We start from the raw sequence: 14,178 nt of genomic DNA, 5'->3' as shown, positions 1-14,178 counted from the left end.
GAGGATAAGAGTCCAACGTGATCTGCAAATTGCTGCTGCTGTTTGACACTTCCCAGCCCCTGATCTGCGAGGGGCCAGCTCGATACACACGCAGATAACACACAAACCCCCTCTCTCGCTCTGCTCATTTGAAGGCAACGGGAATTATCGCTCCCTCCTCCTAGTCTACAGGGATTTCCAGATCGCTGATTTTTAATCTTCCACGGGAAGCCTTTTCTCTGCCTCCTTTGGGAATTAAGTGGCTTTTTTTTCCTTTTCGGTTTTGGCTGGTGGGGGAAGAAGGTTTTGGCGAAAGGAGAGAAGTCGTGGACTGGAAGAGAAAGAGAGGAAAAAGTTGTTTAGAATATCAGTCTTAAAAACAGTCTGTCCCCTTTTTGCCACCCAGAAGAGCTGTCAGTCCCCCGAAGGGCGTCCCTAAAAGCATCACCAGAAAAGAGAGAGAGAGAGAGAGAGAGAGACTCTTGAACGAGGTAAACTTTAACACTAACTCCACTGGGACAAGAGGCTTCTCCTGCCCAGGCTTCTTGAGAGACACTTTTTTTTTGCCCGTGAAAGAAAGAAAGGAAAGAAAAGGGGCAAGAAGAAAAACCCGACTCTCCAAAATGGGAGGTCAGTCCATGCTGACTCTTGCCATCCTCTCTGTGCTGCTTTGCCATTGCCAGGTAAGTGGATCTGGGGTCTGTATTCCAGGCGCTGTTCAGTGCAACTGCTAATAACAACTGCCACGCTAACCAGGGGAGGTGGGGGCCCCTCTGTTGCAAAGGTAAACGCTGGGAGGGATGCTACAAAGACTGGCAAACTGTTGAGCCTCCTTCTCCCCCAGCCCCAGGGGGAGCTGGCCCTGGCTCGGGGCGCGTGGCTCCTAAGGGAGCGGAGCCGGAGCGTGTGGGGTCTGCGGGCTTGCCCCAGCAGGGCAGCCGCTGCACCCGCTTTGCTGCCCCCTCCGCCCCGGTTGGCGGGCGCCTTTTGAACGGCTCCCCTTGTCCCCCGCAGGTGCGCTGCTCCGGGGTGTTCGAGCTGAAGCTGCAGGAGTTTGTCAATAAGAAGGGGCTGCTGGGGAACCGCAACTGCTGCCGCGCGGGGAGCGGCGGCCCCGGCGCCGGGCTGCAGCAGTGCGACTGCAAGACCTTCTTCCGCGTGTGCCTCAAGCACTATCAGGCCAGCGTATCCCCCGAGCCGCCCTGCACCTACGGCAGCGCCATCACCCCGGTGCTGGGAGCCAACTCCTTCAGCGTGCCCGACAGCGCCGGCGGCGCCGAGCCCGCCTTCAGCAACCCCATCCGCTTCCCCTTCGGCTTCACCTGGCCCGTAAGTTCCACCCCGGGCGGCGGCCCCGCCACGGACCAGGGGCTGCGCGAGCGCCAGGGACCAGGGGAGCGCGGAGCAGCGCGCGCGCGGAGGGGCGGGGGGAGACTAAGGGTCTGTGGCCAAGGGCCGGGCCGGGCTGGGTGCGTCACAGCAGCACGGGGGGCGCTCAGGAGCGGGCTGGGGGGGGGTGGCAGGATGTACTGACCGCCTCTGGACGGTCGGTCGGAGGGGGACATGCTGCGGCTAGCTCGTGTCTCGCTTTGGAACCGGCGAGCCGCTCCGATGAATGGACGGCGGTGGGGTGTGTTTGATTGTGTGCGGTTCCCCCGCTCCCGTCTCTGGCCAACACAAGTATGGTCCCACCAGTGTGGGGAAGTCCTGATTCGCCCCCCTTCCCGCTCCCCTTGCCCACTTCTGTGCCCGGAGCAGGCTGCAGAAATTGTCAGCCCTGCGTGAAATTCCCAAAGGACCTTCCAGTCATCCTCCCAATGTGTGAAACTGGGGAAATTAAGCGTGAAGATTAATGGCAACTGCCCTCACATCCTACCCACTGCCTCCCTTTCTCCCACCCCCCCTTTTTTACACCATATCCTGTACTAACAGGCTGAAAAAACAGGCCAGGAAACAACTCTTCAAAAAACCCTTCCAATCCCTTGAGAAAAGTGAAAACAGGCTTAGAGGATTGCACTGACTGGGCATATATATTTCTGCTGCTGCTGCCTGTGATCACATTTTTTGCTGACTTTAGATTTTGATTCTCATTTTGTGCGCCTTTTTTAATTTGAATTTTCCAGGGCACTTTCTCTCTCATCATTGAAGCTCTTCATACAGATTCTCCCGATGACCTCAACACAGGTAAATACCCTGGTGCAAATCCTTTTCCAGGATTAAATCCAAACCTGCTACTTCTCAGGCTCACTTTCCTTACTTTCTCAATTAACGTAGCCACTCCCTGCCCTTTCTCACTCTACTGTTCTTCATAAGAATGTTATAAGAAAGAGAGCCCTGTCAGCACATGGCTTTAACATTTCTGCACTTACAATTCTCCCCTCCTGTGAACTCCTCTAGGTAATCTATTGCAGTTATTCCCATTGCACCCTCATGACTCACAGTTAGTTAATTGCATTTCTTCCTTCCCTTTCCTTGCAGAGAACCCAGAGCGCCTTATCAGTCGGCTGGCCACACAGAGGCATTTGACAGTGGGGGAGGAGTGGTCCCAGGACCTGCACAGCAGTGGCCGCACCGATCTCAAGTACTCCTACCGCTTTGTGTGTGATGAACACTACTATGGAGAAGGCTGCTCTGTCTTCTGCCGGCCCAGGGATGATGCCTTTGGCCACTTCACTTGCGGAGAGCGTGGAGAGAAGGTCTGCAACCCAGGCTGGAAGGGCCAGTACTGCACCGAACGTGAGTGTCTACAAAGAAAGACAATTGAATCTTTCCTGGCTACAGTCACATGAATTATGATGCCCACTGAACTCAATGGAAGACATTCCATTGATTTCACTGTGCATTGGTTCAGGTCCCAGATGAGAATAAAAACCAAGGTAGAAAGAATATATGATGGTATGGTGCTGCTGTATAAAGGTTTTATTGGCATGAGCTCATTACTCAGAAGTACCAAAACCATAAGTGAGTTATCTGAAATGATCCAATATTACACCAATGACATCTTGATGGCATATTACACTATCACACATTTGGTTTATACAAAAAATTGTACAGAAAAATTATTCTAGAAGTGTTTTGGGAAGTTTAAAAGAAAACATATGTGGGCTATTTATGGTATCCTTCTACCAGGAAGCCAGGGTATCTTCAAGCCATGAGTCAAGAGTTACAGGCTTTAGAAAGGGGAATTATAACTAATAGAACTTCTACAACGCTGAAGTAGCTTTCCATCAATCATAAAGTCAAGACTGTATGGTTTGATATCTTGCAACCTTGTAACCTAACAGGGCTCGAAACAAGTGCTGTCACCCACTGGAAAGGAGGAGTCCAAGATACTCTCTAGTGATATAAAGAACATATTTCTAATCCTGTCAGATCATGACATACTGGATCATAAACCTGAGGGCTGGTTGAGGGCTGAACATTGCCCTCCCTGTACCCCAGATCAATGTAATTTGGGAGGAGGAGAAAACACATTTATGGAAAACAAGGAAACATCATGGAGGCAGGTTGTGTTTTTGTTTTGTGTTACATGAAGGACTGAAAGCTTTAAATGAGGGCTAAGCTTGACCCTGCTGGCAGGTTTGGAATGTTAGAAGTAGCCCTGGCAGAGATGGAGCAGATTGCAGCTGAGGTGGTCAAAGAAGTTAGATAAACTGAAGATAAATTTAATGCACATCCCCACTCTACTACACTCTAGTATATACTAATATTCTAATTTGTGTGTATGTCTATAATAATATATTGGCAGATAACTCACCATCTGAATCCCCCTCTCCAAACCTCACAAATCAGGATGAGTAACAGGAAGAAAACAATTTGGATGTTGTAGTGTGCAAGACAGCCTATCTGTTTGCCTTGGTAAAAAAAAAAAAAGAGCTAAATTGTGAATTCAGATGGACTGATAATAACCGGCCTCAGTTTATTCTTATTGTTAGGGACTAGTAAGGTGATTACAGCCCTATGTGGCACAATTTTGCATAGTAAACTGTAAAAGCAGCAAAGAGTCCTGTGGCACCTTATAGACTAACAGACGTTTTGGAGCATGAGCTTTCATGGGTGAATACCCACTTCGTCGGATGCATGTAGACTGGGGGCTTGAATTTCCCCTGGTTAGGCTTTAAATGGTTGTAGTGCCCCTGGATTAAAGGTTTCTATTGCAGAAGTGTTAGGGGGTGGAGGGAGAGGAAACATTTCTTTGATGAACTGTTTAGGGATGTCAGCACCTTTTGATATTTGTATATTGCTGCTTCTTCAGTAACCAAGCAGAATATTTCCCCTCTTTTTTGAATCATTGTGTGTGCATGCAGTACAGTCTACTCTGTGTCTTATGAAAAATCAGCTAAAATATATGAAATAACATATTTATTAGGCAGTAGGGTATATGTGCTTGTGCAAAAATAATGTTTTCTGGTTAGCAAGTGAGGTTTCCAGGCTCCAGATTGCTTCCCTTATACCCTTTTTCATCTCCTTTCATTCCAGTCTTGAGACAATCTGATTATCAGCTTTCTTTCTTTCTTTCTTTCTTTCTTTTTCTTTCTTTCTTTCTTTCTTTCGCATGCCATTGTCTCCAGCTAGCTTTGTTGAATTAAAACTTTGCAGTGCCTGCTTAATGAGTTCCATAACCAGGCGAAATAATGAGCAGAAGTCTCTTTTTCCCCCACCCTCCCTCCTTCTGGCCTGCTTACCTCTTTACTATGTTTGTGCCCACCCGCCCCTTTTTTTGCAGGGGGGAGGAAGAACTTTAGACTTATTTATTTGAATAAGAAAAAAAGTTTTTGCAGAGAAATCACGCGCGTGCCATAGATTAGATCTGGGCAGGGATAGGCTGCTGGGGAAGCATGTCTTAGCCCCGATTGGCTGCAAGGGGTTGGGGGTATTGTTGCAGTGGGGCAGCTGCTGGGAGAGAATAGACAATAGAGCAGCTGTCCTGCACTGGCACCCTGCACACCAGCTGTCCACTCTTATCTACACACACACTTTCTGGGGATATTAAGAGGTGGAGCTGTGTGCATAGAATTGGAAAAAAGGACTTCTGACCCTCACTGGGAAGGAAAGGGGGGTGAGGGGCTGTAGGGAACAGAGCAATTGTGAGTCCTCTTTTGTCTGTGTGCAACTGTATTAAGAAGAATGCTCATCCCTAGTGATAAGTAAAGTACCCAGTTACTAAGCAAGATCAATACTCCACCAGCCTTCAGAGATTAACTCAGCTGCTATTAACTGACTGAACTAGTGAAAGAGGGTTTGTCCCAACCCAGAAGACACTTCAAAACTGTATTTTCAGAAGGGATGTATTTGACCCTGGAGCTTATATATCTATATATTTTATTTGTCTGCAGCAATTTGCTTGCCTGGATGTGATGAACAACATGGGTTTTGTGACAAACCTGGAGAATGCAAGTAAGTTTTCAGAGGTTTTTCCTTTTTTTTTTTTTTTGGTCTGTAATGTCAAATTGATGCTCTAGACTTAGATAAGACATTTGTCATTTGAGGGTTAGTTTAAGTGTTTTTCTTCACAGGAGATGGTAACCTGAGAAATCCAGATAATACCAGATCAAAGTATTAATCTAGAAGTCAGACATCAGTGTCATTAATATTAACTTAATGAGTTTACAGTAGTGTATATAAGGTTAGCTGTTTGTTATGATAGTAAACAAAATAAGTACCTAGAACAATAGCTCTGTTTAAGGTAATGAAAGAGGTAGCTGGGACTGATGAAAACTGATGACTCAGTGACTTTCCCACATGAAGGATCACGGAAGGCTTTTTAGGAAACTTGATTCCTGGTTTTTGCTTCAGTGTGTTTGCAGAGTTTGAGATAGGGTTTCTAACTGTTGGAAGTACAAATCTGACAATCCTTTGTTTGTTTTTCAGATGTAGGGTTGGGTGGCAAGGGCGTTATTGTGATGAGTGCATCCGATACCCAGGCTGCCTTCATGGTACCTGCCAACAACCGTGGCAATGCAACTGTCAGGAAGGCTGGGGTGGCCTTTTCTGTAACCAAGGTAAGTTCTTGATCATTGCGTACGATTGTCTTTTAGAAAATAACAGCATTTTCTAGAGTACCCCTCATTCAAGCCATGCAACAATTGCAAACTAGCACATATCTTAATAGATCTGTCTCTCCTTTTAAATCTTTTTCAGATCTTAATTACTGTACCCATCATAAGCCTTGCAAGAATGGTGCCACTTGTACCAATACTGGCCAAGGAAGCTACACTTGTTCTTGCCGTCCTGGGTACACTGGTTCCAACTGTGAGATTGAAATCAACGAATGTGATGCCAACCCCTGCAAGAATGGTGGAAGCTGCACCGTAAGTTAAAGGAGTTAATGATATTTTAAACATCTGATCAACTAAAGACAGTTTTACAGTCATTTTGATTTTTATATTATTTAAATTGAATAAATCTTTTCTTTTCGACAGGATCTTGAAAACAGCTATTCCTGTACCTGTCCACCTGGCTTCTATGGTAAAAACTGTGAGCTGAGTGCTATGACTTGCGCTGATGGCCCATGCTTCAATGGAGGGCGATGCACAGACAACCCTGATGGTGGATACAGCTGTCGCTGCCCATTGGGTTACTCTGGGTTTAACTGTGAAAAGAAAATTGATTATTGCAGCTCCAATCCTTGTGCTAATGGTAAGGCAAACTATATACCGTTGTCTCTTAAAGGAACACTGTCATGTAGTTGAGGGTTTGTATAAAAATAAAATTACAAATCATAGGTGGTCAATCCATTGTTTTTAATCAGAATTCCCCGCCGAGTTGTGCCATTAGTTTTTATCTAGAACTTCCCCATTGACTAAACTGAGGAATTCTGCTTAAAAGTTGTTGGCATGATATGGCTCCACAGTATAAATAGTATTGTCTCTCAATATGACCTTGGGTCTGACATTTGGCCTCCCTGTCCACATTTGTAAAATGAGGATAGCAATACTTTAAAAATGCCTTTGTAAAATTGCTTTGAGCTCTATGGATGAAATGTGCCATCAAAATGCTAAATATTTTTATTATTTAGCAGTAGTAAAGCTGTTTTCATTTTTAAAAAAGTGTTTTTTAAAAATATTCCTCCACATTGGTTGCAATCCAAACTCTGCAACATTGTGCCAATTCATGAAAACCAAGGTGTGAAATTGATTCAGTCTAGTTTCACTGATGAAGCTGAGTAAAACACAAAAAAAGTAAACAGAATAAGTGGTGAGAAAAGTAAATAAGGTTTAGAAAATTAATAAAAGTTTTGCTACTGGTAATAGAGGTAAAAACTGTAATAGTGAGCTAGGATGTTCAGAAATGGGGTCCTAATTCCATATTTGTCTCTAGGTTTCCATTTTTTTAAAGTCTTGGCCTTGATTTTCATCATTTTAAGTACACTGTGAAGCTGAAGAGTTGTTACTTGATATTATAAAAACACTTACTTATTATTTGTCATATTTAATATTGCAGGAGCCCAGTGTGTTGATCTTGGAAATTCCTACATATGCCAATGCCAGGCTGGTTTTACTGGAAGACACTGTGATGATAATGTGGATGACTGTGCCTCCTTTCCTTGTTTGAATGGTGGAACCTGCCAAGATGGAATTAATGACTATTCTTGCACCTGCCCCCCAGGATACAATGGAAAGAACTGTAGTGCTCCAGTCAGCAAATGTGAACACAACCCTTGTCATAATGGGGCTACTTGCCATGAAAGAAACAACCGTTATGTGTGTGAGTGTGCTCGGGGATATGGTGGACTCAATTGCCAGTTTTTGCTCCCTGAACAGCCTCAGGGACCTGTAATTGTTGACTTCACTGAGAAGTACACTGAAGGTCAGAATGCACAGTTTCCTTGGATTGCAGTATGTGCTGGGATTATTCTGGTCCTGATGCTATTGCTGGGGTGCGCTGCTATTGTTGTCTGTGTCAGACTCAAAATGCAAAAGAGGCACCATCAGCCTGATGCATGCAGGAGTGAAACAGAGACCATGAACAACTTGGCCAACTGCCAACGTGAAAAGGACATTTCAATAAGTGTCATTGGTGCCACTCAGATTAAAAACACAAATAAGAAAGTAGACTTTCACAGTGATAACTCTGATAAAAATGGCTACAAAGTTAGATACCCATCAGTGGATTACAATTTGGTGCATGAACTTAAGAATGAGGACTCTGTTAAAGAGGAACACAGCAAATGTGAAGCCAAGTGTGAAACATACGATTCAGAGGCAGAGGAGAAAAGTGCAGTACCACTAAAGAGGTACGGTTCAGATAATAGCTCTGGGGCAACAGTTTACTGTAAAGGGTGTATATGTTTCCTAGTTAGTACTAGTAGCAGCCGTCTGATTTTTGTTGTTGTTGGTTTTATCTTCAATAGTGATACTTCTGAAAGAAAACGACCAGAATCAGTATATTCCACTTCAAAGGACACAAAGTACCAGTCGGTGTATGTCATATCAGAAGAGAAAGATGAATGCATCATAGCAACTGAGGTTAGTACAGTGCCTAATGGTTGTAAAAGAAAATAAAAATAATTGAGCCAGATCTTGAGCTAGTGTAGATCAGCACAGCTCCGTTGCCTTTAATGGAGCTATACCAATTTACACTCGGTGAGATCTGGCCCTATGGGTTTATTTTTGTGTGAAGGTTGTAAAACTGATAACTTTTTTTAAAATAAAGCCCAATCCTGCAAAAGATTTGCTTCAGTGGGAGTTCCACACACAGAGAGCTTGCAGGATTGGGACACAGCTGTAGTATCATTTTAATTTATGAGTTATCTCTTGTTTGTGGAGTCTCTTCTGCCCTAGCACACCGATGGACTCCTTGATCTCTGTCCATCTCTTAATCACTGAGATCCTCTATATGTTTTACTAAACTCTGCTTCTCGCTGTTCTTGGCTTCTTTCAACTCTCTACAGGTGTAAAACGGAAGTGATATGGCAAAGTTGTTGTTCAAAACAATTTCAAAGGATATATGCCCCAATGAATGCTGCTCAAAGAGGAAAGGGAGATAGATTCCTTCACTGACTGCTGCTGAGAAACTAAATTCAGGCTGAGCTGGTTCTCTACTGAAGTTAGCAAAGTGACTGCAAAAAAACAAGATGGACACTAGGCAAGGATCTGTGTTCAAGAATAACTGTTGCACTGCCTTTATGAATTTTATCATTGCACTATGGTCAGTTGCTTTTCTATATATATTTAAATGAAGGGACTTAATTACTACATAAGAAGCATGCACTGCGTGAAGTGTATATTTTGGATTCTTACGAGCCAGTCTTTTCTTGAATTAGAGACACAAACACTGCCTTTAATGTCTTTTTGATACTAAAATGTGTTTTTACTAGGTGAAAAAAAGTGTGTTATTTTTTTGAATCTGTAAAAATATTTTCATGATAATTGTAAAGCTTGAGTATTTTGTGATATTCATTTTTTTATAATTTAAGTTTTTTGGTAAATATGTACAAAGGCACTTCGGGTCTATGTGACTATATTTTTTTGTATATATATGTATTTATGGAATATTGTGCAAATGTTATTTGACGTTTTTTTACTGTTTTGTTAATGAAGAAATTCATTTTTAAAATATTTTTCCAAAATAAATATTATTAATGATAACGAAAAAGATCTTTACTTTCCAAAATAATATGATCCAATTCTGCCATGAATGGCCAATCAAAGAGCTGACATGCTTCTGTAGGTGATTAGGGGGACCAGGGATAGAACTCAAAGTTGCAAGAAAGGATGGAAAATAATTTCTCTGATGTAAATCCCTCCTTACACTTTTCATTCCCTCTTACCTTTCTGAATGATTGACCTTTGAGATTGACACAGCATATGCTTCTTACCTCAAAAGTGAACTTCTGTGGAAAGTCTGAGTAATATCTGTACAGTCATTTTGTAGTGTATATAAACAAATACCATATAATTCTCTTAGAAGGATCAATTCAAGCATCCTCCTGTTTGATACATGGAACCTTTAAGGACTCAGGCGGTTATTTCTTACATCCTCAAATTCTCGTTGGAGTAAATGGGAATTTTGGGTGCACCAGGCATGCCAGAATTGGCATCTGTGGCCAAATCCTTCATGTGTAGCCATAAAAAGTGAGCTTCACAAATTAAACCGAATAAAAGCAAAACTTCCATCTTAGAAGAAGAGGGAGTTCTATTAGGCATATGAAACTAAATTGATTGATGGTATAAATGATTGCAACTCCAATGACTTTAATGTATGTCTGTCTATCAAATCTATTATTGTTTCAAAATACGTGCACTATACTTATCACCATGATATCTGAGCACAATGGAGTCAAACCCCCATTGTGCCAGTGGTGAATTTGGCCTTTAATGCCAAGGCAGCTTAACTGAGTTACAGTTTGTACTAACTGGAATGCCTGCAAGCTGCAATGCGCTTTTGAAAACTCTAAGAAATCATTTCCATTCTGATCTTTTATAACAGACTGTGGCTGATCATTACTGGCCTGATTCAAAGTCCACTGAAGACAATGGAGATACTCCCATTCACTTCAATGGGATCGGATCAGGCCCTATTAGCAAAGAAGAACATGTCCAGAACACAAATAGTCAAAGTATCATTGCAAATGTTGATCTGTAACAGTAAATTATGAAGCCTTCTCCCCAAACCTATCATTAAATGAGATACTTTGATTTAACTTTAAGTGGATTGATTCCCACATATAATCCCTTTAACTGGAGATTTTCCTGAGATGAGTAATATACCACAATGCAAAAGCGGTCTGCAAATGTCAGTATGTGAGGAACATGGCTTCTACATAAGCAATAACATACATGGAACTCTGCTAATGACAAAATTAGTCTGTTATTAATTTGACCCACCATTGACTGACTGTATGGAGAGAGGCTGGCTCGAGCCAGTGTAGTCTCCTGGCTCAGACACTGAACTGGCAATTAGAAAACCTGGGCTGTAGTCACAGCTGTCCTGCTGTATGACCTTGGGCCAGTCACTTCACCTCTCTGTGCCTCTGTTTCCCTTCCCACCCTAAGATCTTTGGGATGGGAATTGTCTCTCACTGTGGGTTTGTACAGCACCGAACACACTGAGGGCAGGAGCCCCAAACTGTGGGGGGCCTCTAGGTGCTGCCTTAATACCAATAGTAATAATGAATGAATGCTCACAAAAAGAAGTAAAAAAAACAGGAGTACTTGTGGCACCTTAAAGACTAACAAATTTATTTTAGCTTGAGCTTTCGTGAGCTAAAGCTCACTTCTTCGGATTCTCACGAAAGCTCATGCTAAAATAAATTTGTTAGTCTTTAAGGTGCCACAAGTACTCCTGTTTTTTTTGCGGATACAGACTAACATGGCTGCTACTCTGAAACCTGACAAAAAGAAGTGTCATCATTTCTTACCATCATTGCTGGTGGAGTGATGAACCGTACGTCCTTAAAGATAAGAGGAGGCTGATGAGAATTTTATTTTAATGTATCTTTATGTGCCCTATTGATAAAACATAACTCTCCTTTTCCAGAAAGTGGAAGAAACCTCCTCTTCACTAGGGATTCAAAGGGCCCACTTCTGCCTACAAGGTGAGAGGCACAGGCTCAAGGGCGCTATGTAGCTAGAACAGCTAAGAATTCAGGGCCTGATCCAATGCCCATTGAAATTGATAGAAATTGATTTTAATATGGCATTGAATCAGGACACTCCTTAATCAGCTGATCTGCCTCCATCTGCATGGCGCCTATGGACCACAACAACATAAAGCTGCTCCCACCAGGTGACAAAGCCTAAAGGAGAGATCAGTGGAAACAAGGTTAACTGCCCTCTCTCAGGGTTAATCTCCCCTGGGGGATTAGTTAGTGCAGGAAGGTATATTTTACTTTATGTACCAGCTTGGGTGACTCTAGATGCAATTTCTTTATGAGACATGGTGATATTCAGGGGCCTCACCCGCCTACATGTTTAACAGGGTTAGTTCTAATAAGTACTGTTCAAAAGTGAAGGGCACTGACACAATATGAAATAATTAGCAGAGAAGTATGCGCCACCTTGTTAGTTTAAGGGATTTTGTAAACAGTGAGCATCAACAACAATAGAAATTATATTTAGTCTTGGGCATGGAGAGTGTGTCCTAATTTTAATTGCAAAAAATAGTTTTAAAAGTTGTTTTAAAGAGGTATTGTGTTTACGTTGCACACAGGGAGGGAGGATGGTCTGGGTGTCAGGAAATTGGGGTTCTATTCCTGGCTCTCCCACAGACTTCATGTGTAACCTTGGGAGGGGAAGGATGGTCATGTGGTTAAGGCACTGCTGTGGGATTCAGAAGAACTGCATTCTATTTTCAGCTCTCCTCTCAGACTTCCTGAGGGACCTTGGACCTGTGTCAATTAATCTCGCTCTGCCTCAGTAAAATGGGGGATAATAATACTTCTCTACCTCATAGTAGTGTTATGAGGTTAGTTGTAGGAATGTTTGGGAGATGCTCTGATGCTATGGTGTGGGGGAACATAAAAAAAGCCCTGTATTTCAATTTGCCCATCTGCAGGATGACAACTTGCCTTTGCAAATCACTTTATGGTTCTTGGATGGAATAACATTCCATGACAAAATGGAAGCATACATCATTCTGCAGAGGATATACATACAATATACTGTAAAATAAGTGCACAGACAATGTGATTATAGCAGACTCCCCTCCAAGAATACTGTTGTTCTATTTAGAATGCATCCTGCAGGCAGAGATACAGACTGAGCATGGTATGGGACAAAAAGTGAAAGAAAAAGTAAAAGATTCAGAAAGTACACAAATGAATTCTAGACTGCAAGACAATGGCAATCCCATTGGTTGTTTGTCTGTATTAGTAAATCTTGTATTGTCCAATGCCTTAACTAGCACAATTTAGACACAACCTAGTATAGGCAAGGCATATAATATTTATCATAGTGCCAGCTGGGAGGAACTATGCAAAGCACGTTATTGTCTACATGAAGGTGTGGTTTATGCAGTTTTTGTACCAGCATAAGTGTTGGTTAAAGGTGTGAGTTTTTACTGACATAGTTATGCTGGTATAACTGTGGAGGCAGTTATATTGGTACAAATTGTACTGATCTATCTATCTATCTATCTAATAAATTGCCTTTTGTTTTTTGAGCCTTGGGGGAAGCTGCCTACTTTCATTGTGTGTGAGCATTTCAGGTTCCAAATTCAACCTGAAATGCACCTGCAAAAATGAGGGCATCCTCACTGGCTGCTTGGAAGGTGACTTCCTTTATCATCTAGCCACTTGCACCCTCTTTGCTAGGGGCAGTCTCAGATCTACATGCAAAACTTGTAGGGAATGGTGATCATATTGGCTGAGGGCAGGTTGGTTTCAGACATATTGAAAGTAATGAGAGATGGTGGTCACTTTGAATAAGAGAAATTTCATGAGTTTTGAAGCCAGGAATAGGGAGGTCATCATGAAACATTAATCTTCCCCTGACCCTCACCAATCTTGTGAGACTCATGATAAAATCACGAAAGCTGGCAATACTGAATTGCCTCCACTTTACCCGTAGGTCATGCTTAGTGAGCACCGGTAATATGAACTTTCTAGCCAATTTTTCCTCAAATCCAAGTGGCATGGGCCACCCTCTAGCATAGGCTGCCATTTGAGCCAAACAGTGTGGCCAATAATGCCATGTTTTTTATTCTTCCCTAGCAGCAGAGTTGTCCTCGGTTCTGATTCTCCCCTACCTTGCACCTTGTGCAATCATTTACACCTAAAACTGGTCAAAACATTTCTGTTTAAAAAAATTTTGATGAAAAAAAGGACATATTTTTTCACACAAATTTCATGAAAAATGTGTTCCTTGTTTTGACCAGCTCTATTTATACTTGTGCAAAACGGGTGCAACTGACTGGTAATGTTTTATATCCACTTTGCACTGGTATAAATGATTACCAAGGCCATAGAGAATCAGACTCCTTGAACCAGGCCCATGTTTATTATTAATAATCCTGTCAGGTCTTCTTCAGCAACCATGAAAGTCAAAGGGCCTGATTCTCATTTACACTAAGCCTCTTGCCCGAATTGTGTAGAGGAGCTTTAGTCCAACTGAGAATGAGGCCTTAAAGGTATTTATCACAATATAACCTAGCTCTCACTTCAATGTTTTCCTTTTCAAGACTCCTTTAAGAGATGGTTCCTATATACAATACATCTGTTTATAAAGGTCACCTGACTGACAGATGTTATCCCTTCAG

The 14,178-nt window shown here is 42.5% G+C and overlaps 1 protein-coding gene across 1 annotated transcript; it reads left to right on the top strand.

Annotated features, from left to right (window-relative positions):
• Positions 1 to 216: 216 nt before the first annotated feature.
• Positions 217 to 9,467, top strand: DLL1 (delta like canonical Notch ligand 1). Its single transcript, XM_045008354.1, has 11 exons — positions 217 to 662; positions 994 to 1,308; positions 2,103 to 2,163; positions 2,458 to 2,715; positions 5,316 to 5,376; positions 5,851 to 5,981; positions 6,121 to 6,290; positions 6,402 to 6,618; positions 7,423 to 8,215; positions 8,333 to 8,447; positions 8,873 to 9,467. Exons 1-11 carry the CDS (start codon positions 603 to 605, stop codon positions 8,876 to 8,878), a joined length of 2,187 nt encoding a protein of 728 aa, XP_044864289.1. The 5' UTR covers positions 217 to 602; the 3' UTR covers positions 8,879 to 9,467.
• The last annotated feature ends 4,711 nt before the right edge of the window (positions 9,468 to 14,178 follow it).

Source organism: Mauremys mutica, chromosome 3 (assembly GCF_020497125.1).
Source record: "Mauremys mutica isolate MM-2020 ecotype Southern chromosome 3, ASM2049712v1, whole genome shotgun sequence".
Lineage (NCBI taxonomy): Eukaryota > Metazoa > Chordata > Testudines > Geoemydidae > Mauremys > Mauremys mutica.
This window is presented reverse-complemented; position numbering and strand designations above follow the sequence as displayed.